This window comes from Salvelinus namaycush, chromosome 8 (genome assembly GCF_016432855.1).
Source record: "Salvelinus namaycush isolate Seneca chromosome 8, SaNama_1.0, whole genome shotgun sequence".
In the NCBI taxonomy this organism is placed as follows: Eukaryota; Metazoa; Chordata; class Actinopteri; order Salmoniformes; family Salmonidae; genus Salvelinus; species Salvelinus namaycush.
The window spans coordinates 43,712,231-43,739,557 of NC_052314.1; the positions used below are offsets into that span (position 1 = coordinate 43,712,231).

At 43.6% G+C, this 27,327-nt stretch overlaps 1 protein-coding gene across 3 annotated transcripts in view; it reads right to left on the reverse strand.

Moving 5' to 3' along the window:
* LOC120052690 (WW domain-containing transcription regulator protein 1-like) overlaps positions 1-25,473 on the reverse strand; it is a 76,129-nt gene extending 50,656 nt beyond the window's left edge. For all 3 annotated transcript variants that reach the window (XM_038999748.1, XM_038999747.1, XM_038999746.1), the window contains exon 1: positions 24,759-25,473. In XM_038999748.1, coding sequence (XP_038855676.1) covers positions 24,759-25,162 — 404 coding nt within the window. In that variant the 5' untranslated portion in view covers positions 25,163-25,473. The remainder of the gene's footprint in view (positions 1-24,758) is intronic.
* Positions 25,474-27,327: the final 1,854 nt, after the last annotated feature.

The following is a 27,327-nucleotide window of genomic DNA, read 5'->3' on the forward strand; positions in this document are numbered from 1 at the left end:
TATTTTGATCAACTCAACGCCACAACTCAAAATGAGCATTGTTTAGGGCAGTAGACTGATGTGACTAAAGAAAGGGGCAACACATCCAGGGTAAACAAGGAGGGAGTCTACCCCTCCGTCGCCCCATATACACCATGACGCCTGGCCCCCAGAGGATGTGTCCTTTAGGGAGACCAGGGAAGGTCAGGTATCTCGCAAACACACCCATACACATCCTGGCAGTCTCTGGCTCTTGGCCCATAAATATCAGGGCTGTTTCCATGGATTAAATATGACATTTTAGTCATTTAGCAGACGCTAAAGTAGCTACTTCAAGTAGCGAGTGCATAAATGTTCATACCTTTTTCTTACTGTGTGTTAGGGAATGGGGCTGGAGGCTGGGTGAGGGTTGGACGGGGGCACCACAGGAGAGAGAGCTGTGCCCTCAGCTGTTGTGTGGAGGATACCGGAAGGGAACTACAACAAGACTGTAGTAGACCTTAGTGAGATTATCATACATTCTCACACACAAACTTTGTGCTGGCAGACCCCATTTGCCTCAACACCTCACTTTCTAATTTGTTCTCTTTCTCTGTTGTGGCTAACTTCCTTACTATCATGTAGCGCTCCTCCTCTCCCTCCACTGACACACATTATAATGTATGTATTTACAATCCAAATGGGTAAAAAAGTACATGTGAAAGTAATATTCTCATGAATAGTTTTAGTGAACATCTTGAGCGCCTTACTCTTGGCTAACACTTCAAACCAACAGTTAAACTGCAGTAACGAAACATTTGTTCACTTAGTCTGTATGCCTCCCCTTGTTAGGATTCAATAGAGGACAAACTAAAGTACTGCCTTATTCTCCACTCTGCTCTGTGTTATTGGGCTGCTTCAAAGCGGCCATTTTGTTGTCCCTTTAAACCGAGAGCCCTGGAGGATTTTCCTCTAACCCCGAGCTCAGACCACTCCAACTCACTAACCTCTGCCGCCAGCCCTGCTCCTATTCAAGGCCAGAGAGAAAAACAGACTCGGACCACAAACTCCATTGGTTTTAAATTCAGCCCACATGACATTTCCTTCAACTTGAATTGCTTTCATACCATTTAAATCTGCGAGGCACGCAAGGACCTGGAGCTGTGCAACTCTTGCTGTACAAAGCCCCTCTTGTCCTGTTTAGCCCCCATCAGTAGGAGAGGAGAGCGGCCCAGACGGCCAAACAAGCATGTCTTCATGCTCTTCCAACTAACATATCAGGACAGAAAGTGGATCCGGCGTGGCCGCAGTGCCCAGGCCCCAGCCAGGAAAATACAGAGCTAGCCTCAGGGTCTGCCTGTCTAGAAAGGAGAGGCAGAGGTATCCAGCATGTCTGCCTGCTTGCTTGCTTGCTTGGCTAGCTGCTTCACTGCCTGGCAGACTGATTGCCAGTCTTGACAAACATCTGTTCTTGCTGTTCCAGATAGGCCCAGAGGCTTCAGATCTGTCTGTGTTGCAGACAGGGCTATTTCTTTGCAGCAGTACAGGCTATTGTTTTTATCATGCCCCTTGTGGGTTTAGAACTTCCACTCCCTCACTTTCCCTGTGTACAACTCCCTAACCATTACCCCTCTGCCCCCTCCTTCCTTTGGCCTAGAGCAGTGTATGAGGCAGCAGATCAAGAAAGGGAGGGCGAGCCTCGTGTCCCCTGAATTTGAGCCTTTACTTCTAGCCAAGTCTGAGAGGGAGAGGAGGAGCAAGAGGAAGGAGGAGGAGGATGGAGGCTTTTCAATTATTCCCAAAAAACAGTATGGCCCTATATATTCAGTTTTATTTTTTATCTGATTCCATTTAGTTTTTTACCAAATTCTGTTTTGTTTTTCCTCGTTCTGTCAGGTTTTCACTCTTATAAAAAAAAAATATATATATATATATTTTTTTAAAGCACACTAATACTTTCGATTTTTACAAAAACAACATCAGGAGACAAAACTCATGATATTCTGCCAGGCATAGGCTACTTTGTAGTTAACATTTAATTGATAAGGTTTTTGGGAAAGCCTTTCCATCTCTACCAGAAGAAGCTTATTTTTAGCATCATCATTAACCACAACACAAAGGGCGCGCTCACACAAAGTTGCAGGAAAATACAAATCACTGATGCATTTTCTTCATGTCTTATGATTAAATTGGGCAAATTAATGCATTTTCTAATAAGTTCAATACATTTAGTTGATTTCGTACTAAGTTCAATAAAAAACAATTGTTGTTGAATTCCATTTCAATGTCTGGATTCTGTGATTTTCTATGGCCCTACAACTGCTCAAGCAGTGACCAGAGAGACCATGTGCCTTTGCCCGGCAGATGTAACATGTCACAGCTAGGTGGCTCACAGCTTATAGAGACCCAGTGAAACTCTGACCTCCAGGGTAGTGAACTAAAATGTTACTGACCAACCAAAACACTGGTGGTTGGGATTGGCCAACGGGCAGAAAATAAAAAAGACACTCAAATCAACTGTACTCTACCTGGCTGCCTACTGTAAGTTTGGGTCCTACTAGTGCCAACTGTTGCCACACTAATCGTTCATTCTTCTTCTGCCATTGGTCAAGAGTGCTCTGGCCCAAGCCATAGAACGTCTGGCACCAAGCATTCCAGAACAACGACACTCTCTAGGAAGAATCCAAATTAGAACGTTGTTGTCATGGAACACATTGTGCCAACATGGAGGATAGTTTTCTGAGAATATCTGACTCTGCTCTGACCTGGTCTTGCCCTTAAGATGTAGCTGTGACCTTAATCAAAACATTCACCAGTCACTTAGACTTACCCAAATTTTAAATCGGTGGTCTGGTGCTATTTTCAGCCACTTCCCCACCCTACCTTCCTGGTAGAGCCCACCCCCACAATCCACCTGGCGCTTAGCCACCAGTCCATCTTACAGGTGCAAAACAGAACAAAAATCCCACCTTCCCATTTAGACCTATAAATCCACCCAGGATAGCCCTGGGAGAGCCCTAACCCAGCTTGACCGACCGACCATTAGGCCTACCCTACTCTCAGCCAGAGCATGTGAGCAGAATGGAGCTGGAGTGCGCCCAATTTGACTGGAGCGAGTTTCCCCCAAAGGCTGGAGCGTCGGCCTTCTCGCCCGCTCCAATAGAGCTCACTGCCCGGCCCATAAATAATAGAACAAAAATTACTCACATTCTAGCAAAGTATTTACAAACATATCTGATCTCTTAAAAGATTTGTCAATTTTTGTTATATTATCTACACATCTCTATCAAGGAAAAACCTTCAGGACTACCTATAGAACATTTTAAAAAACAACTCTGCATCCCTGTCTAGCCTGGCAAAAGTGGCCCGAAAAGCATCCCCAGTGGCTCTGCAAGCACAGAGAGGATAATCTCAGCTGCTGGCCTGCTCTCCAAACACCATCGCATGAGCCTGAAGCCACAGGCTCTGGCCAAACCAGTGTTTCTAAAAGTGAATTCAAAAGGCACTGTAGACAGAGCCTGAAGGAATTTTTCGTTAAATGTTTATTTAATTCTAAGTAAGTCACAGCCTATACGCGCAATTTCCAGAATATAATGATTGAATACAACGAAACGTAGTTTAAATGCTGGGTGCTTAATGTTCCTACCAGCCTAGTGTCACACTCGCAAATGCTTCAATTTATTTATTTGTAGGCTATAGCCTTGAAATAATAACAATAAAATAGCCTAAATAATTCATTTCCGTTCCTTCTTAGGCCACCCGTCTGGCTCCTGACCTATTTAGAGTGCCGTTTAATACAACATGTAGCTTATTTTAAATGATGAGTGCTTCTTGCCATCACCTTTTCATGTTGTTTATTAAAATACTTTTTATTCAAATCATATGGTTAAGTTTCAATAATTCAAAAGTAAATGGAATGTACAGGTACACACAAAAAAAAAAAAAGCATATTTATTTTTTACCCCAATTTCATGATAGCCAATTGGTAGTTAGTCTTGTCCCATCGCTGCAACTCCTGTACGGACTCGGGAGAGGCGAAGGTCGAAAGCCATGCGTCCTCTGAAACACAACCCTGCCAAGCCACACTGCTTCTTGACACACTGCTTGCTTAACCCGGAAGCCAGCCACCCCAATATGTCGGAGGAAACACCATACAACTGGCGACCGAAGTCAGCGTGCATGCGCCCGGCCCACAACAAGAAGTCGCAACAGTGCGACGGGACAAGGACATCCCGGCCAGCAAAACCCTCCCCTAACCCGGATGACACTGGGCCAATTGTGCGCCACATCATGGGTCTCCTGGTCGCGGCCGGCTGCAATACAGCCCGGGATCGAACCCGGGTCCGTAGTAACGCCTCTAGCACCGCGATGCAGTGCCTTATACCGCTGCGCCACTCGGGAGGCCGCAAGGAGCGTTTTTTTAGCAGAGCATGTTTGAAAGGACTTGAGCTGGAGCAGTGTACAAGCATACATACTCTGCTCTCAGCAGACTGACCGTTAGGCCTACCCTACTCAGCATAAACACCCAGGGGACTAGCCGGGCCATGATTACACCCCCACTCCCTGGGATCTAGGACCGCTATAACAGAAGGCAAGGTTCAGGCTCAAGTGACGCTATCAGATCACTCCCCCCTCTCACATTCCCCTACTGGTTTGATATCAAAGAGGGCTTCAAACAGATTGTTTTATCCAAGCCTGCTGTGGTAGTGCTGTAGTAAGTGGTAATCACATCCCTCTGTGCGGTGAGGACCCAGAGATTAAAATCAGCCTTTTGTCCCAACTGAGCCACTAACATTAAATGATTAAAATGCACTGGATGCTTTCAAGTTGGCAATACACTGTTCAAGGGCCATCCAGGCATGTTTGTGGTTTGCACCTGGTACTCACCGGGCAAAGAACTGGCCTTTTCAAAGACCCTTTGGATCAAACAAGCTGTTCATAAACATTCCCCAAACACCGTAATCTTAAAGTAGCTACTATAACATTGATCAAATACTGATGAGATGATAACAGTGGGTAAAAGTAAAACTTTCAATGTGCTGGTCCCGCTTCACCAAAAGCATCTTAAGGCAAAGTTTATCGTTAGAACATTCATAGGAGCGTCGTTAAATCTCTGAGCTGTTTCCCCAAAACCATCGTTATTGTCACACTTGAAAATGTTCATAATCTAACACCAGCCTCAGACCACTCGTACAACAGACAAGTGTGTTGGATTCTTTTTTGATCTCCGCTACACATAGAAGATCATGGTTTATTTGTCTATACATGTGACCGCCGACAAAGTCAGGATTTTTTAAAAACAAAAAATGGCAACTTATGTCTTTGCAAAAAACAAGCGATGTTTAAAAATATGCTTCAAATGAAAACCAAGATGACTGCGTGAAAATATAAAGAGTAGGATCAAAAATCAAATCAAATTGTATTGGTCACATACACATGGTTAGCAGATGTTAATGCAAGTGTAGTGAAATGCTTGTGCTTCTAGTTCCAACAGTGCAGTAATATCTAACAAGTAATCTAACAATTCCCAACAACTACCTAATACACACAAACCTAAAGGGGTGAATGAGAATATGTACATAAGTGTATGGATGAGCGATGGCCGAGTGGCATAGGCAAGGTGCAGTAGATGGTATAAAATACTGTATATACATGTGATGAGTAATGTAAACATTTTTAAAAGTGGCATTATTTAGAGTGGCATTGTTTAAAGTGACTAGTGATCCATTTATTAAAGTGTCCAGTGATTGTGTCTCAATGTAGGCAGCAGCCTCTCAGAGTTAGTGATGGCTGTTTAGCAGTCCGATTGCCTTGAGATAGAAGCGGTTTTTCAGTCTCTCGGTCCCAGCTTTGATGCACCTGTACTGACCTCGCCTTCTGGATGATAGCGGTTGTTGTCCTTGATGATCTTTTTGGCCTTACTGTGGCATCGGGTGGTGTAGGTGTCCTGGAGAGCAGGTAGTTTGCCCCCGGTGATGCGTTGTGCAGACCGCACCACCCTCTGGAGAGTCTTGCAGTTGAGGTCGGTGCAGTTGCCGTACCAGGCTGTGATACAGCCCGACAGGATGCTCTCGATTGTGCATCTGTAAACGTTTGTCAGGGTTTCGGGTGATAAGCCAAATTTCTTCAGCCTCCTGAGTTTGAGGAAGGGAATGTTGCGCCTTCTTCACCACACTGTCTGTGTGGGTGGACCATTTCAGTTTGTCTGTGATGTGTACGCCAAGGAATTTAAAACTTTCCACCTTCTCCACTGTTGTCCATCTGATGTGGATAGGGGAGTTCTCCCTCTGCTGTTTCCTAAAGTCCACGATCATCTACTTTGGTTTTGTTGACGTTGAGTGAGAGGTTGTTTTCCTGTCACCACACTCCGAGTGCCCTCACCTCTTCCCTGTAGGCTGTTGTTGGTGATCAAAGCCACTACTGTAGTGTCGTCTGCAAACTTGATGATTGAGTTGGAGGCGTGCATGGCCACGCAGTCGTGGGTGAACAGGGAGTACAGGAGAGGGCTGAGCACACACCCTTGTGGGGCCCCAGTGTTGAGGGTGGGGGCGACTCGTCAGAAAGTCCAGGACCCAGGTGCACAGGGAGGGGTTGAGACCCAGGGCCGTCAGTTTGATGCGCTTGGAGGGTACTATGGTGTTGAATGCTGAGCTGTAGTCAATGAACAGCATTCTTACATTAGGTATTATTTTTGTCCAGATGGGATAGGGCAGTGTGCTGTGCAATGGCGAATGCGTCATCAGTGGACCTTTTGGGGCAGTATGCAAACCGAAGTGGGTCTAGGGTGGCCGGTAAGGTGGCGGTGATATGATCCTTGACTAGTCTCTCAAAGCACTTCTTGATGACAGAAGTGAGTGCTACGGGGCGGTAGTCATTTAGTTCAGTTATCTTTGCCTTCTTGGGTACAGGAACAACGGTAGCCAACTTGAAGCATATGGGGACAACAGACTAGTATAGGGAGCGATTAAATATGTCGTTCTCGGAGGTTGACCGGAACATATTCCAGTCCGCATGATCAAAACAATCTTGGAGCGTGGCTTCCGATTGGTCAGACCAGCGTTGAATGGTTCTCGTAGCTGGTACATACTGTTTGAGTTTCTGCCTATGCCGGGGACGAGCAAGATGGCATCGTGGTCGGATTTTCCAAAGGGAGGGCGGGGGAGAGTTTTGTATGCCTCGCGGAAGTTAGAGTAACAGTGATCGGGAGCATTAGCCCTACGTGTCGTGCAATCAATATAGTGATAAAATTTAGGTAACATTGATCTCAAATTAGTTTTGTTAAAATACCCAGCTACAAAAATTGCAGCTTCCGGGTATATAGCTTCCAGTTTACATAGAGTCCAGTGAAGTTCCTTTAGGGCCGTCTTGGTGTTCGCTTGAGGGGGGGGGTGTACACAGCTGTGACTATAACTGACGAGAATTCTCGTGGTAGGTAGAATGGCCGACATTTGAGGAATTCTAGGTCGGGTGAGCAGACGGACTTGAGTTCCTGTGTGTTATGATCACACCATGAGATGTTAATCATAAAGCATACACCCCCGCCCTTCCTCTTCCCAGAGGTGTTTATCTCTGTCGGCACCATGCATGGAGAAGCCCGGTGGCTGGACCGATTCCGACAACATATCCTGAGAGAGCCATGTTTCCGTGAAACAGAGAATGTTACCATGTCTGATGTCTCTCTAGAAGGCAACCTTTGCTCGAATTTCATCTACCGTGTTGTCAAGAGACTGGACATTGGCGAGTAGTATGCTCGGGAGTGGTGAGCGATGTGCCCGTTTATGAAGCCTGACCAGAAGATCGCGCCGCATGCCCCTTCTGCGTCGCCGTTGTTTTCGGTCAGCTGCGGGATTAGATCCATTGTCCTGGGTGGTGGTCCGAAGAGAGGATCTGCTTCGGGAAAGTCGTATTCCTGGTCATAATGTTGGTAAGTTGACGTTGCTCTTATATCGAATAGTTCTTCCCGGCAGTATGTAATAAGACTTAAGATTTCCTGGGGTAAAAATGTAAGAAATAATACATAAAAAAAAAAATACTGCATAGTTTACTAAGAACGCGAAGCGAGGCGACCATCTGTCGGCACCGACAGATCATACTGAAATACTATTCATGTTCAATAAATTGAGTTCCATTTTGCTACTTGTAGGCTACGGTCTTTCGATCCCATCAGTAGATACATGACCCATGACGCCCTTAGCGACTGTTCTCTCTGCGTGGTGTTTTGGGAAATGCATATTACATCTCTACATCTGATGTAGAAAAGATGCATCGTTAAAAACACTCGTAAGCCTAAGTTCCATTGTTACTGGGAAACCAGGCCATGGTTAGTCTAACTCAAGCATTGGTTCGATTGGGCCTGTGTGTCTGTGCTCGTTTGAGTGTTTATTATAAACACGCGTCTGGCAACAACTTCTCAGTCGGAACCTTGATAAGACCAGGACAAACACAGGCAGCACTACAGATACGGCTGGTCTGTGATAGGTCAGATTCCACAAATGGAAACAATCACAACCAATATGTTGTTATACATTACATATAAAATCTGCCATAGAATTTCAGCTACACAGAATTCAACTTGCATCAGATTTAGGTCTGATTCATGTGGGTCTGTATGAAGCACTTTGAAGATACTGACCGCCATCTAACATCAAACTCATGCTTAATTACAGACTACCCTTATTATTCATAGATTTTTGTTACAAAAAAACATCCATACATTGAGGAATTTTGGGCTTTCCAAGTAAAGCAGACACCCTGGTATGCAGTGTGTGAGACAGCCTTGTGTATGAGACACACATACAGCTTGGAGTCTGCAGCCCAGATGAAGGCAGTACACTAGGCATAAACTAGATAGCAGACATGTAAGGATCTATGAAGGGCTCCAAGCAGAAGATGAAGTTTCGTTTATCTCCTCCATTCTCTCCGGTGTCATGACTTTCACCTCCGCCTCAATGCATCAGGACAGACTGTCCAGATCTCAGTCCCAACTCAAACCCCTGTACTAACTCAACCCAGCAGAGAACAAGACATTGGTTAGCTAAACACTGATTGACCTCTCTGCTCCTCTGCCTCAGCATTAATCACCTACCTCCTCCAGTCCTGAATCCAGGGATGTCAAAGCCACCCACGCAGATCTCCCTCTCTCTATTATCACTCTTTCTATCCCTCTCACCATCATTCCCTATCACACAGACCAGTAAGACTTTACAGTAAGTTATACTGTGTACTGTACCTCCCACACACCTCTATCAGGCCTACTGAAGCGAGCTAGGCAGCTACTACTCAGTCCAGCTTGGGAACGCAGGGTTAAGCTCTCCGCTCACTTTACTCTGTTATTATACTGGTGCTTCGGGAAGTCAGATTTTTTGGAGCAACGCGCATCTTTTGGTAACATGATGCCTCACCGGTCCATGCATTCCTAGACTCCCAAATAGCAACACTCACAATTTAAGCTAATTTGAAAGAAAAGCATATTTAAATAATAGCTACACGTAATTAAAAGTTTAGGTTTGTTTTACATGACCTAATTTTGTGTCTGCCAGTAGGCTGTAGGCTCCTCAGCTAGCAGCTTGCTAGCTGGCTAAAAAATAATAATCAGCAAGCAAGCTAGTCTTTTAGCTTTCCACATCTCCCTCATGTGAAATAATGAGATTTATAATAAAATAATATGCCCTGGCAAATATTATTTTACTTGCCAGTGTAACCTACAAAGGTATACCAGTTTGAGATGCTGCTGTAATGTAATAGCTCCCGTCTCAGCTAAAAATAGAATGTCATACTTTTTTGTCAAGAACAGAAAAAAAAGAATATCACACGGCAAGCAGCGGTCTAAATAAAATACCTTTTCGGGGGATTCCAATAATTTAATAAGGTTACAATGTTGTTTGAACAGTCACTGAGATTATATTTATCAATGCAAAATAGGGTACATATCATTGGTTCGTTTGACATAGTTCATTTTACAGACACAAAAAGATCCCACTAAGCGAGAAATGGTGGTGGTGCTGCACAAATATTGATATAATAACTATCATATCAAAGTACTCTTGGAGTCACGTGATGATATGGTGTGTGATGATATGGTGTGTGGTCCACTATGATTCGGGAAGCCATGCAGTCTATTAGGCTACAGATTAACTTCACAGGGTGGTGAAAGTGCACAGTTATCTTGTTGCTCCTGTTCAATAAATATTGAGGGTCTTATTCTGGTGACAGGATGATTGATGCTTGACTGCCATTTGACAAATAAAAATTATTCTTATCATGTAGTCTAGCCTACCTGCACAGCTTACGCCCACTGTTTCTGTAAGCTGTTGGCTAGAGCGCACGTGCAAAGACCAGAGCAGATACATTTGCTATTTTATTGAAAATGCAAATATAAACACATTGAACTTTTGATTTTTATTCGGTACATGACCGAAAAAGTACATTGTGTGCACTACGTCCTCATGCACTGACTTTTATCTGCAGCAAGTCCGTTTGGTGGAAACACTGTCCTCTTTGTAACTAGAACAGTAGTTGCTTTGAAAACTGTATTTTTCCCGCAATTGCATTTTGAGCAACGGTCATATGTGACCCGTTACAGATAGCTGAGCATATGACGCACGTCACTACTTTACAGGAGAGGCATTTGAACCAAAAACCTTTTTTCAACAAAATGCATTTTTTTGGGGGGGGGAAAATGCCTTTTTGAAGATGTGAGCTTTCATGTGCCTTAATAACAAACTCGTATGCAATCAGTAAATGTAACTAAAATGTGAAATCACAAAGTTGTTAAGACACTGAGAAAAACAAAATCTTGCCGAACCATGATTGGTTGAGATGAGGGGGCTGGGACATTCACGAGAACGAGAGTCCATTCTGTCACTCAAGGCTTCTGTCAAATGGCACATCCTGCTCTATGCTACCGCGGATATTTGAAAGATCCATTGTTTTTACTAATATTTGAATCATGGACTACATGCAAAGTGTAGCTACAGCTTTCAATACCAGTGTTGTCCTGAATACAGCTGCTGGTATCGACACAGCTCTGTCTTCTGTCGCTGACGCTGTCTGGACTGGTTGAAGCCGAGTGGGAAGGATTATTTTGAAAGTGTTTAAGTCTGCCATGAATCATTATAATCCATAGACCGGTAAGAGTCTACAGTTAAAATGCTAAGATAAGCTACATGCGTTATTGTCTCAAAGTAGTTTCATTGAACATCTTGAACATCTTCATTGAACAACATTTAAACATCTTGGCCATGTTCTGTTATAATCTCCACCCGGCACAGCCAGAAGAGGACTGGCCACCCCTCATAGCCTGGATCTTCTCTAGGTTTCTTCCTAGGTTGTGGCCTTTCTAGGGAGTTTTTCCTAGCCACCGTGCTTCTACACCTGCATTGCTTACTGTTTGGGGTTTTAGGCCGGGTTTCTGTACAGCACTTTGAGATATCAGCTGATGTATTTATATAGCCCTTCTTACATTTGATTGCTAGCTATTGTTAGCTATATTGCTAGCTAGCTAGACAATGGCATACTGGTACCATTGTAGCTTGCTTTATCCCGCAATGAGCCATTGTTTACAGATGGCCACTGTGGTCCGAATGCTAATCGATTAGCAAGTTAATCAAACACCATGTTACGTTATAGGGACACATGCTAAATTGGCTAGCCACAATGAAATGATAGCTAAATAGCTATTGGATTATAGATTAAGGTAGTTTTTTGCATGCTCTACTAGCTGGTTAGCTAGATGAATACCATTTACATCTAGCCAGCTGGTAATTATGAAGCTTAACGTTTGCTAAATCTAGCTAGTTATCTTGTGTCTGCATTGCCTTTGTTGGGTTGGAAGCAGGCGTGTACAGGGCATTTTAGTACAGCTGTAGCAGTCAACAGGCAATAAATAGCAAGCTATAGGACTTTAATTCATGTTTTATCCAATTTTTCTGGAATTTGTCTTTCAGCATAAACCACCAGTACAAGATGATCATGGGTGAACAAGCAACAATTCTGCTATTTTTTTCTTTGTACTTGGAGTTTATTGCTTGGACGTTATTGAATGAATGTTATTGCTGGTATGCAAGGTTTTAATGTCTTGTCTATTTTGTCTGCTTTCCTCCTTCACAGCTTTAATTGTCTAGAGCCTGGTGTTGTTGTGGCCTTTCACTCAGATGTAACAAGGTTTCAGCTGCTGTACAATGTTGACGTCCTTCCTCCCAGAGATGTGAAAGCATTCCCCGGACTGGACACAACTCGGCAAACATATATTTTTAAGAAGATAAGGAGTTTTGCAATGAAAAGGCCATGAACATTACATGTCCTGCTCCAAAGGACAGGAGAGAAATATGCTCTCAGGCTAGATTCCTTTGTTCATATCATAACCTGCAGCAAAGTTACTTAAAAGCCTTTAGCTGTGTTCCAATACTCATACTAACATACTGTATACTAAACTACTTAATGAGTATATACTACTAGTTAATTTTAGTATACTGTAAATGAACAGTATGCTTTCAGTTGAGCGTACTAACTATTCGCATGTCTACCGGAAGTTGATGCTGTTGCTATGCTTGCTAGTTAGCATAACAAATTACTATTATTTTATAACTTTGGGTGTGTTCTTAAATTCAATCTGGAGTGCCAGAGTGCGCTCGTAAATTCAGAGCATTGTCAGATTGTCCGTAAATTCAGAGCGTTTGGCTCTCGGGGGGGGGACATTGGACGCTCGGGCTGAGGAGTAGAGTTGATTTGAGCTTTCTGACCTTACAACGGCAGTCAAGCACCCAAGCTAACGTTGGCTAGCTTGCTAGCTACTTCCAGACACATATATATATATGAGACCACTCTGACCATTTTACTCACCCTAGCAGAGCTGGTTAGCCAGTTCTCTTGTTATCCAGAGTGTTGGTGGTTGTAACTGTGCTGCTGGCAACAAATTAATTACGCTTTTTTTACCGACGTTTACTGACACCGGCCATATTCAACGGGTGTTGAGTGCTCGTATATTCATTATTCGCGCTCTCTGGTACACTCAGACGAGAGTGCTCTGAAATCGGAGTAGATAGCCAGAGCGAATTTACGGAAGCACCCGAATGTCCATTGAGAACGCACAACGACTATACCATTTAGCTAAGCTAAGAATGACGGGAAATAATCAAGTCAATAAACATTTGGTAGTTAGTTAGATAGCCTATAGTTAATATACTGGCAAGTTTGATGTATAAGTAACCAACTAACGTTAGGTTGCTAGCTAACAACTTACCGGTACATACTGCTGTAATGATACGCTATGTGGTTTGTAAGGACAGCATAGCTAACAAATTGTCAGCCAATATAACGACTAAGGTAACATATTTGAAAAGTCATTACTTTATTGCATTGCTCAACATTTTCTTTACATTTATCATAATTAGTTAAAGCAATGAATTTGTATCTGCTCTCGTTGACCATTATTTGTAAATAATTTTGTACATAATGTTTCTGCAACCGTATCTTACGGCAAAAAAGAGTTTCTGAATATCAGGACAGCGATCAATCACCTCGGATTAGAAGAAGATTTTTTTCTACAACAAAGACGACGCACAAGACATTCTCCAAACACACCACAGGACCGACATCCCGTTATTTGCAAGAGGAAGCGACGCAGGTACAGAGGACAAAGAGCCGGATGCCTGGCCAGGACCCGGAGAAGGCGACGGGGAAAGCTGCCGTTACCGTCAATACTGCTCGCCAACGTGCAATCATTGGACAATAAATTAGACGAGGTACGATCACGAATATCCTACCAACGGGACATCAAAAACTGTAATATCCTATGTTTCACGGAATTGTGGCTGAATGACGACATGGATATTCAGCTAGCGGGATATACGCTGCACCGGCAAGATAGAACAGCACACTCCGGTAAGAATAGGGGGGGGGGGCGGCCTGTGCATATTTGTAAACAACAGCTGGTGCATGAAATCTAAGGAAGTCTCTAGGTTTTGCTCGCCTGAAGTAGAGTATATTGTGATAAATTGCAGGCCACACTACTTGCCTAGAGAGTTTTCAGCTATACTTTGTGGCTGTTTATTTACCACCACATACAGTTGCTGGCACTAAGACCGCACTCAGTCAGCTGTATAAGGAAATAAACAAACAGGAAACCACTCACTCAGAGGCAGTGCTCCTAGTGGCCGGAGACTTTAATGCAGGGAAACTTAAATCAGTTCTACCAAAATTCAATCAACATGTTAAATGTGCAACCAGAGGGGGAAAAAATTCTAGATCACCTGTACTCCACACACAGAGACACGTACAAAGCTCTCCCTCGCCCTCCAATTCGTAAATCTGACCAAAACCTTATCCTCCTGATTCCTGCTTACAAGCAAAAATTAAAGCAGGAAGCACCAGTGACTCGGTCTATAAAAAAGTGGTCAGATGAAGTAGATGCTGAACTACAGGACTGTTTTGCTATCACAGACTGGAACATGTTCCGGGATTCTTCTGATGGCATTGAGGAGTACACAACATCAGTCACTGGCTTTATCAATTTGCATCGAGGACGTCGTCCCCACAGTGACTGTACGTACATACCCCAACCAGAAGCCATGGATTACAGGCAACATTCACACTGCGCTAAAGGGTAGAGCTACCGCTTTCAAGGAGGGGGACTCTAACCCGGAAGCTTACAAGAAATCCTGCTATGCCCTGTGACGAACCATCAAACAGGCAAAGCGTCAATACAGGGCTAAGATTGAATCATACTACACACGCTCCGGCGCTCGTCTTACGTGGGAGGGCTTGCAAACTATTACAGACTACAAAGGGAAGCAGAGCTGCGAGCTGCCCAGTGACACGAGCCTACCAGAAGAGCTAAATCAAGCTTCTACGCTCGCTTCGCGGCAAGCAACACTGAGGCCAGATGGATTACCAGGACGTGTGCTCCGGGCATGTGCTGACCAACTGGCAGGTGTCTTCACTGACATTTTCAACATGTCCCTGATTGAGTCTGTAATACCAACATGTTTCAAGCAGACCACCATAGTCCCTGTGCCCAAGAACACAAAGGCAACCTGCCTAAATGACTACAGACCCGTAGCACTCACGTCCGTAGCCATGAAGTGCTTTGAAAGGCTGGTAATTGCTCACTTCAACACCATTATACCAGAAACCCTAAACCCACTCCAATTTGCATACCATCCAAACAGATCCACAGATGACGCAATCTCTATTGCACTCCACACTGCCCTTTCCCACCTGGACAAAAGGAACACTTATGTGAGAATGCTATTCATTGACTACAGCTCAGCGTTCAACACCATAGTACCCTCAAAGCTCATCACTAAGCTAAGGATCCTGGGACTAAACACCTCCCTCTGCAACTGGATCCTGGACTTCCTGACGGGTCGCCCCCAGGTGGTGAGGGTAGGTAGCAACACATCTGCCACGCTGATCCTCAACACTGGAGCTCCACAGGGGTGCGTGCTCAGACCCCTCCTGTACTCCCTGTTCACCCACGACTGCATGGCCAGGCACGACCCCAACACTGTCATTAAGTTTGCAGATGACACAACAGTGGTAGACCTGATCACCGATAACAACAATACAGCCTATAGGGAGGAGGTCAGAGACCTGGTCGTGTGGTGCCAGAATAACAACCTATCCCTCAACGTAACCAAGGCTAAGGAGATGATTGTGGACTACAGGAAAAGGAGGGGCTGTAGTGGAGCAGGTTAAGAGCTTCAAGTTCCTTGGTGTCCACATCAACAACAAACTACAATGGTCCAAACACACGAAGACAGTCGTGAAGAAGGCACGACAAAGCCTATTCCCCCTCAAGAAACTAAAAAGATTTGGCATGGGTCCTGAGATCCTCAAAAGGTTCTACAGCGGCAACATCGAGGGCACCCTGACTAGATGCATCACTGCCTGGTAGGCAATTGCTTGGCCTCTGACCGCAAGGCACTACAGAGGGTAGTGCGTATGGCCCAGTACATTACTGGTGCTAAGCTGCCTGCCATCCAGGAACTCTACACCAGGCGGTGTCAGAGGAAGGCCCTAAAAATTGTCAAAGACTCCAGCCACCCCAGTCATAGACTGTTCTCTCTACTACCGCATGGCAAGCGGTACCGGAGTGCCAAGTTTAGGACAAAAAGGCTTCTCAACAGTTTTTACCCCCAAGCCATAAGACTCCTGAACAGGTAATCAAATGGCTACCCGGACTATTTGCATTGTGTGCCCCCCAAACCCTCTTTTTACGCTGCTGCTACTCTCTGTTTATCATATATGCATAGTCACTTTAACTATACATTCATGTACATACTGCCTCAATTGGCCCGACCAACCAGTGCTCCCGCACATTGGCTAACCGGGCTATCTGCATTGTGTCCCGCCACCCACCACCCCCTCTTTTAAGCTACTGCTACTCTGTTTATCATATATGCAGTCACTTTAACCACATCTACATACTACCTCAATCAGCCTGACTAACCGGTGTCTGTATGTAGCCTCGCTACTGTATATAGCCTGTCTTTTTACCGTTTTATTTCTTTACTTACCTATTGTTCACCTAACACCTTTTTTGCACTATTGGTTAGAGCCTGTAAGTAAGCATTTCACTGTAAGGTCTTCTACACCTGTTGTATTCGGCGCACGTGACAAATAAACTTTGATTTAACCTCTAACACCTCCCAAACCCGGATCCGGGATCCCCCCCATCACAAAAGCTGACTAGCATAGCCTAGCCTAAAGTTACAGGGATATCATAAAATAAAATGTTCATGAAATCACAAGTCCAAGACACCAAATGAAAGATACAGATCTTGTGATTCAAGCCATCATCTCTGATTTTTAAAATGTTTTACAGGGAAGACACAATATGTAAATCTATTAGCTAACCACGTTAGCAAAAGACAACACTTTTCTTACTCCACCATTTTCTTACTACATCAGTAGCTATCACAAATTCGACCAAATAAAGATATAAATAGCCACTAACCAAGAAACAACCTCATCAGATGACAGTCTGATAACATATTTATTGTATAGCATAGGTTTTGTTAGAAAAATGTGCATATTTCAGGTATAAATCATAGTTTACAATTGCAGCCCCCATCACAACTCTCACTAAAATGACTAGAATAACTACAGAGACCATCGTGTATTAGCTAATTACTCATCATAAAACATTTCTTAAAAATACACAGCGTACAGCAGATGAAAGACACAGATCTTGTGAATATAGCCAATATTTCAGATTTTCTAAGTGTTTTACAGCGAAAACACAATATAGCGTTATCTTAGCTTACTACAATAGTCAGTCACACAGCAGCATTGATTCAAGGCAAAAATAGCAATAACGTTATAAACCACCAAACGCTATTAATTTTTTCACTAACCTTCTCAGAATTCTTCAGATGACAGTCCTGTAACATCATATTACACAATTCATATAGAGTTGGTTCGAAAATGTGCATATTTAGCCGCACAATTCGTGGTTACACAACGTGATTAGTGGGCAAAAAAAATCAAGCAATCTGTCCTGCGCCATCTTGGAAAGGCACCTATTCTTATCGAAAGCTATTCATAAACTTGACTAAAAAAAATACAGGTTGGACAGCAATTGAAAGACAAATTAGTTCTTAATGCAATCGCTGAGTTAGATTTTTAAAATTAACGTTACTAGACATACAGTGTGCGTTACAGCCAGACTAGTGCCGCAATAATGGCGGACAAGTACATTTACATTTTTCCACATAAATACGGAATAACATCATAAATAGCTCTTACTTTTGGACGAGCTTCCATCAGAATCTTGGCGAAGTGGTCCTTTGTCCAAAAGAATTGTTGCTTGGTTGTAAAACGTCGTGTTCAACTTCGGAATTAGCAGCTACCAATAGCTATGCGGCCACAGCATGCCCAAATCCTCAAACTCAATACTAAGGAAATTCCGAAAATAGCAATATACTCGCATAAACTGATATAACTCGGTTTAAAATAACTTCGTTATGATGTTTCTAACACCTATATCGAATTAAATTACAGACGGATATATCTAAGGTCGATAACTGAGCATTTCAAAACGCCATCCTGAGGTCTTGCTTTGCGTAATGGCGAGCGTTGAAAAGAGAGGTCCCCTCGTTCCTTGGCCTTTTATGAACTCTGAGAGCTACGTAGAAAGTCCATTCCACTTCTCATTGGTTACTGACATCCAGGGGAAGGCGGGTGCAGTTCATGTCGACCCATAGGATACAGACAGAGCTTTAAACTGATCTGAGAGCAGAGCCTAGTTTTCAGACCTTCGCAGTTCCTGTCATGGATTTCGCTGTAGAAAGAGTTCTGTTTCACCCACAGACATAATTCGAACGGTTTTAGAAACTAGAGTGTTTTCTATCCAATTGTAATAATAATATGCATATTGTACGAGCAAGAATTGAGTACGAGGCAGTTTAATTTGGAGACCAATTTTTCCAAGATCGAAATAGCACCCCCCCATAGGCTCAAGAAGTTAAACTGTTCAATGGGAGTGGTACTTTATTATACAACAATAGGCTATTTAATACTGTAAATGGTTTGCCTAATGGGGTAACTTGGTGAGATAATGTTCAGAGAATCCATTTTGGAAATTTGGTGAAAGTATTCCTTTTCTCTATGTTTCCCAAGGATTCGATTAATGTAGAGCAAGTGTGAAAATCACAGCAAAATGTTTGAATGCCTTTTGCTCCTAAATGGGATTATACATTTATGAACTTTTAAAGCAGCATTACTTGTTTCCTCCAACTACATTGTATGAGACGGTAGGTCACATATGCTTGTGCTTCTCTGAATGCATATCTCCCTCCTCCATGTGCACAGTGGGGAGAGGGAGTAAGTGGCTCGCTCACACAACAGCTGACAGCAAAACAGGGACAGGCATTTACTTTTTTTAGCAGGAATCAACAAAACGCATCGACTATTACTGTAATGGTTTTAGTAAATAATGGTTTAAGTACAATCTACATGAACGTTGTGTCGCATAATCACAGAAAATTACAGACTTATGCAAAATGCTTTGGTGAGAGGAAGGCAATGTGGATGTCAGTAATTTTCGGTTTATTGTCCCAGCTCTACATGTCTGACCTATTACCAGGTGTTACCACAGGACTCAAAAAAATGTCAGGACTCTAAAGCCATAAAGGCCTTAACCCTATTATTTTTCATTTGAGTAGTACACACAGTGTATCCCATCCTTTTTTGGAACATTCAACTGTACAGTAAAATTCTGCAATAGAACAAAGAAAAAGTTCTGAAAAAACTAATGCCTTAAAGGGTTTTAAAAGGCAGACAGGACAGGAGACATGATGGAGCAGCAGTGGCATCCTTAACAAAGAGCTCAGAGTGAAACTAAAAAGATCCAGTAGCTTCGGGACGAGCAGGCAGACTTTGTTTTCCTGCCTAGTTAATTGCAGGGTGCGGTGAGGCCAGGGCTCCCAGCTTTGTTGGTGGTGACAGAGCCAACTGTGAAAACCTCTGCATGAGCAGGCATGTTCTCTCCCCCGGCCGGGAACCAGAGAAAGGAGAGGGAGAGGAGACACCTCCTTGAGCCTGGGGTTAGACTGCAGTCGTTCCCTCCCTTTCCTTTCCTTTCCTCCTCTCCACAGGTGCCAACAAGAGCGCTCACAAAGAACAGCCTCAGCGTCTTTCCATCCCTCCCCTCAAACTCTTTCCCTGCCTCTCACTCCCACTTGTTCTCCTTCCACTCTCACACCCTTCTATTTCTCTCGTTCTCTCCCTCCCACTTGTCCACCCCCTCTCGCCCTTTCCCATCTCTCAGTCTCTCCTCCCCTCTCTGTTTTTCTCCCATTACAAAATCGTCACATGCAAGCACAGCCAACCCCCTCTCCTTTTTCTGTGGAAAGTTATCTAGCTAATGAACACCCAGACCTACTGATCAGTGTTCTGTCTGTTCCGTGGTTGTTCTCCTGACGTGGCTAGTTCTCCTGAGGGTCAGCATACAGCCAGCCAGCCATAGAGCCAGGCAGTACAGACCAGCCATGTCCCTCTGCTTCTCTCATCATCTCACACTGTGTTTACATTTCAGCCTGCCTGTTTCCTGGGAAAAACACCCCCTCTGTATTGTTATTCATTATTTCACCTAAACTGGCGTTTAAGCTAATGTTGAACTGATATGGATTACTCTTGGAGACAATGAACATCGGGCTAATGTCTTGATGGGCTGTTGATACTGTTAAATAGAGTAATCCAGGAACAGATCCAGGTAAGTGTGTAAAAAAAAATATTTAAAAAAAAAATTAGAAGTGTATGAAGTGAGTGTATGTTTTAGCAGAGAGGCCTCTGCTGCAGTGAGACTTTGTGGAGATCAGGGTGTGTTCACACCTTCTATAATTGCTGCCCCTATAGAGGACACCCTGCTGAGCTGACCCCTACCACACAACCCTAACCTCTGCCTAGTCAAATAGCCATGGTGACCCCTGGGGCAGGGAAGAATGGGTCTGCCTGGTCATCTTGTTCCACAGAGTCAAGAGTCACAACACTCATTTGCATTAAGACTGACTGTCTCCAGCAGGAGAGGTATGAGCCAGCAGAGGAAGGCTCTGCACTGATAAGGTAATCACTTTTTATTTAGTTTGTCATTTTATTTTCAGAGGTAATCCCTTTCTTATGAAGGTGAACAAGAACAGGGATCACAGGTGTGTGTGTGTGTGTGTGTGTGTGTGTGTGTGTGTGTGTGTGTGTGTGTGTGTGTGTGTGTGTGTGTGTGTGTGTGTGTGTGTGTTTGAAACAGGTTACAAAACAGAGCCTCACATTGATATTGTCAAACACACACATTTCGTATCAGTATACCTTGGGCATGTGCTAAAGTGAGAGGTGAAAGGTCACTTATTCTGAAAAGAGGGCGCTGGAGGGAATAGCAGCTGTTTTACGGGCTCCTGACCAATTATGCCATTTTTTTTGTTTCTATCTGATCCTAACTTTTTTTGTACATAATGTTTCTGCCATGATTTCCTATGACCGAAAAGAGCTTCTGGACATCAGAACAGCGATCACTAACCTCGATGTGAATGAGGATTTCTACTTCAATGACACTGAGGCGAATTACATACTGCACATTCCGAACCAGGCCCAAATCGGTCTTACCTCCTTTCTACCAGCATGTCACTTGTGCAACTGGAGGCGGAAAAACAAAAACTCTATCACTTTTATTCCACACACAGAGACGCAAACAAAGCTCTCCTTCACCCTCCATTTGACAAATCTGACCATAACTCTATCCTTCCGATTCCTGCTTACAAGCAAAAACTCAAACAGGAAGTACCAGTGACATGCTCAATACGGAAGTGGGCCAATGAAGCGGCTGCTCAGCTAAAGGACTGGTTTCCTAGCACAGACTGGAATATGTTCCAGGATTCATCTGATTGCATTGAGGAATTTACCATATCAGTTATTAATAAAATCATCTACGATGTCGTCCCCACAGTGACCGGACGTACATATCACCACCAGAAGCAATGTATTACAGGCAACATCCACACTGAGCTAAAGGCTAGAGCTGCTAATTTCAAGGAGCAGGACACTATAATCCAGACATTTATAAGAAATCTGGCTCCGCCCTCAGGTGAACCATCAAACAGGCAAAGCGTCAGGACAAAGATTGAACCCTACTACAACAGCTCTGACGCTCGTAGGATGTGGCAGGGCTTGCAAACTATCAAGGATTACAAAGGGAAACCCAGCCGCAAGTTACCCAGTGACGCGAGCCTACCACACAAGCTAAATGCCTTCTATACTCGCTTCGAGGCTAGCTAAACTGAACCTTGCATGAGAGCTCCAGCTATTCTGGGCGACTGTCTGATCATGCTCTCCATAGCCAATTTGAGTATGACCTTGAAACAGGTTAACATTCACAGCAGGGCCAGATGGACTACCAGGACACATACTCAGAGTACGTGCTGACCAGCTGGCAAGTGTCTTGACTGATATTTTCAACCTCTCCCTCACCCAGTCCGTAATACTTACATGTTTCAAGCAGACCACCATAGTCCTTGTACCCAAGAACGCCCAGGTAACCTGTCCTAATATTTATATATTTCTTAATTCCATTATTTTACATTGAGATGTGTGTATTGTTGTGAATTGTTAGATACTACTGCACTGTTGGAGCTAGGAACACAAGCATTACTCTACAACCGCAATAACATCTGCTAAATATGTGTATGTGACCAATATAATTTGATTTGAAATGACTATCACTCCGTAGCACTCACATCTGGAGCCATGAAATGCTTTGAAATGCTGGTCATGGCTCACATCAACGCCATCATCCCAGACACCCTGGACCCACTCCAATTCACATACTGCCCCAACAGATCCACATATGACACAATCCCTATTGCACTCCACACCTCCCTTAACCACTTGGACAAAAGGAACACCTACGTGACAATGCATTTCATTGACTACAGCTCAGAGTTCAACACCATATTGCCTTCTAAGCTCATCACTAACCTAAGAACACTGGGACTAAACACCTCCCTCTAACTAGATCCTGGACTTCCTTACGGGCCACCCCCAGGTGATAAGGGTAAGCAACTACACACGGGGGCCCCTCAGGGGTGCATGCCTAGTCCCTTCCTGTACTCCCTGTTCACCCACGACTGCTTGGTCGTGCACTACTCCAACACCACCATTAAGTGTGGGCTCCCGAGTGGCACAGCGTTCTAAGGCACTGCATCTCAGTGCTAGAGGCATCCCTATAGACCCTGGTACGATTCCAGGCTATATCACAACCGGCCGTGATTGGGAGTCCCATAGGGCAGCGCACAATTGGCCCAGGGTCGTCCGGGTTAGTTCGTGGGTAAATAAGAATTTGTTCTTAACTGACTTGCCTAGTTAAATAAAGGTTAAATAAATCAAAGTTTGCAGACAACACAACGGTGGTAGGCCTGATCACTGATTACGATGAAACAGCCTATAGGGAGGAGGTCTGAGACGTGGCAGTGTGGTGCCAGACCAACAACTTCTCCCTCAGTGTCAGCAAAACAAAGGAAAGGAGGTGATCATGGACTACAAGAAACGGAGGGCGGAGCACGCCCCCATTCACAGACGGTTGTAGTGGAGCGGGTCGAGAGCTTCAAGTTCATCTGTGTCCACATCACTAAGTACCTGTCATGGTCCAAACACATCAACACAGTCGTGAAGAGGGCACGACAATGCCTCTTCCCCCTCAGGAGGCTGAAAAGATTTTGCATGGGTCCCCAGATCCTCAAATAGCTATACAGCTGCACCATTGAGAGCATCTTGACTGGCTGCATCACTGCTTGGTATGGAAACTCCTTGGCATCGGACCGTAAGGTGCTACAGAGGGTAGTGGCATACAGCCCAGTACATCACTGTGGCCGAGCTCCCTGCCATCCAGGACCTCTATACCAGGCGGTGTCAGAGGAAGGCCCTAAAAATTGTCGAAGACTCCAGCCCCCCAAGTCATCGACTGTTCTCTCAGCTACCGCATGGCAACCGGTACCGGTCTGGGACCAAAATGCTCCTGAACAGCTTTTACCCCCAAGCCATAAGACTGAACAGATAATCAAATGGCTACCCTGACTACTTGCATTGACCCATTTTTTATTTGCACGAGCTCTAAGCACACTCACTGGACTCTACCCACACACTCACGTATACTACACTGACACTCCAACACACGCATATTGATATCACACACAAACACACATACTTTCACACACGGTGCTGCTACTGTGTTTATTATCTATCCTGATTGCCAAGTCACTTTCACCTCTACCTACATGTACATATTACCTCGTACCCCTGCACATTGACTCGGTACCGGTACCCCTTGTATATAGTGTCATTATTTCTATTTTATTGTGTTACCATTTCCTTTATTTCTACGCTAATTTCTTACTTTGCATTGTTGGGAAAGAGATGATAAGTAAGCATTTTACAGTAAAGTCTACACTTGTAGTATTTGGCGCATGTGACAAATAAAATAGGATTTATCCCTGTGCGATCTATCCCATGGGTGAGGATTAGAAACACTACAGCCATTGTGGTTTAACCGGTTGGGGCTCAGAGAACGAAACCAAAGACAACTTCACTGCTGTTGCACAATACACTAGAGGTGGTCTGTGATCACATTGCACAAGGAGATACTTCACTAAAATTTACTAGGGCCAGGTGTGTGTTTATATTATTATATAGGTCTAGCACAACACACTGACTAATTCTAGCAATGAGATTAACCTTCCAGCCTGCATTTGACAGTGTTCACTGCAAGCACAGACAGGTAGGCTGCGGCTCACGCAAAATATTTGAGGCTATTGGGTTCGACTTGTGTGAACAATGCCGCATTCAAAACAATTGGGAACTCTGAAAAATACGAGGTCTAATCATGACATCGGTGATCTTCAAGTCGGAAAGTCAGACCTCTAGAAAGAGGCCGAGTTTGAATTCCGAGTTGGATGATCGAGTTCCCAGTTGTTTTGAACGCACTGAAGTCGTAAGTGGGAGATTTCCGAGTTCCCAGTTGTTTTGAACGCGGCATAAGTGGTGGCATTATAGGGTCTTAGCTGACAGCGCCAAACAAAGACAGTCAAACTGGCCGCACAGCGCTCAAAGGGGCCACTTGTACCGCACAGTGATCCAAAACTATTGTTGTTGGGATTTACACTGAAATTACACTTGTTTTCCACAACCCATTTAGGCCCATCACTTGAGATGAACCAAAGTTATCTGAAGTGAGGCTTGCACTGACTGAACCTGGTGTTTTGTTTTTTAAAGGGACTGGGGACATTTGTGTGTTTTCTGTATAACAAAAAAAACCTTACTTGAGAAAGTACTTCTGTCCAGTTGACGTGTAGGCCATCTCCCATCCAGGAGGCAGGGGCAACTCTTCGGCAACATCGAAAGACTGGTGCCGGATGTGCGAGTGATGTACTGGGCTTGGAGTTGGATTGGCTCCCAATCCAAGCTGTAAGGACGCGGGCGAGGAATGTGACCGTACGTGTTGTACGGTGAGCCTGGGCGGGTGGCTGCCCGAATCAGTGCTCGATTGTCGGGAGTGAGATCCAGAATCTGGCTCCTTGAAAAAAGACTCGGGTAACATTTTTTTCCTCCATGAACTGGGTTTCGGGTTCATAACCGAATCAAAAAGCGCCTCAAGATCCGTATCAGGGTCCTGAGCGACATGGATAACTTGTTGTCCTGGCATTGGCTGCAGTGGGTTGCTCATTTTGGCTTAGTAGAAAAGTTACAACGCAATACAGAAAATATACAACGAAATCGTTTCGAGGCGAAGAGAGATATCAAACCTTGAGCTCTCTTGAAACGTTCATAAACCCTCCTCTGTGTGGACAAAAATAGTTATCACCTTGCTGCCGTCAAACTCGCGTTAAAACAATTCTGAAAGAGTTAGATAAAAAAAAACACTAAAATGTATCCTTACATTAGAAAAGTAATAAGAACTGTACTTTCTCTTTGCCTCGGCCAGTTCGATAGCTCTTGTTGGTGCTGCCCGAACTTCACTCCCGTCCCAAAGTTTAACTCAACTTTTTTACGACGCCTGTGTCAGCAGTCGTTCATGAATTATTCATGAGCTCCTGCGCGAGAGGGGTTTAGGACAGTTTCGTGATTACAAAACAATCTCTCAAACGACTGAAACTATTGATGGCGGGTGTAACAATTATGAAAATGTTTAAATAGTTACAACTCAACGCCACAAAGTTGCGGAATAGAGTTGAGAGTTTGTTTTAGCAATAAATCACGGCTGCTTCATTCTGTTACATTTGGAGATAATTTGGGGACTGTCTATAGGCCTAGAGACTATGAATTTAAACGATGTTAAGAATAGTTGAAAGTTAGTTGAAAACTGTCCACAGAGCCTATCTGTCGATTGGACAAGTGAAATCATTTTGAATGTAAGGTAGTGAAAAAATTACCCATCTGTTGAATAATAACTTGAAACTTGTGAAGTTCTGAGATGTTTTGTCATTAATTTGCCCATATATAGTAACATGAAAGATGTAGGCTACACTACTTTTTCCCTCCATAGTGCATTTTCACTCCCACTTATTCAACAGAGGCCAATTCTGTATAGTGTGTCCAGAGGCCTACATTAGAAAAAATGACAAAAACACTGTGCTTGCTATCATTTCATTACTATGTCAACATAAGTTAGACTACTCATGGTGGATGTTATCCAAAGTTTTTTTTTTTAATCTAAAATATCCACTAATGAGTTATTCCTAGCAAAACCCAGACAAAAATAAAGACCATGATTTTGGAAAATTTCACGAAATTTAAACTATTGAATAGTCTTTTTGGCAAAAGATTGTCGATATATATTTGAGATTTGTATCTAAAAACGTATGAGAAATAATTGATCAAAGTTGGCATATTTATTACATTTTGTCCTCACCCAGGCCTCCTTTAAGACTCCATAGAGCTTCATCTATAGGTGCTAAAAAGTAAATATGGTGTCATAAGAAGCTTTACCGCTGGCTCTGTACGATGAGTAGTATTTAGATTTTTTTTACCGTTTTTTTTTAAGTTTTACATTCATTTATGAATATAGAAAAATCAACATTTAAAAAAAGTAATTTTTTTAAATATATTGTTTAACATAATATACTCTGAGCATATCAAAGTTCAAGGGTGAGATCTCTGCTACTTTTATAGCTATGATCCCATTTGTAAGCATAACCAACAGTGTGAATGTGAAAATGGAGTCACCCTCTGCTGGTTATTTGCAGGATGCTATGTTCAACTATATACAGTGCATTCGAAAATTATTCAGACCCCTTGTTACTTTACAGCCTTATTCTAAAATTGATTAAATTGTTTTTCCACTCATCAATCTACACAAAATACCAAATAATGACAAAGCAAAAACAGGTTTTTAATTATTTTGCCAAATTATTCAACAACAAAAAAACGGAAATATCAAATTTACATAAGTATTCAGAGCCTTTCCTCAGTACTTTTCAGTACTTTGTTGAAGTACCTTTGGCATTGACTACAGCCTTGAGTCTTCTTGGATATGACGCTACAAGCTTAGCACACCTGTATTTGGGGAGTTTCTCCCATTCTCTGCGGATCAACTCAAGCTCTGTCAGGTTGGATGGGGAGCGTTGCTGCACAGCTATTTCCAGGTCTCTCCAGAGATGTTCGATCGGCTTCAAGTTCGGGCTCTGGCTGGGCTACTCAAGGACATTCAGAGACTTGTCGCAAAGCCACTCCTGCGTTGTCTTGGCTGTGTGCTTAGGGTCGTTGTCCTATTGGAAGGTGAACCTTCGCCCCAGTCTGAGGTCCTGAGCGCTCTGGGGCAGGTATTCAACAAGGATCTCTCTGTACTTTGCCCTGTTCATCTTTCCCTCGATCCTGACTAGTCTCCCAGTC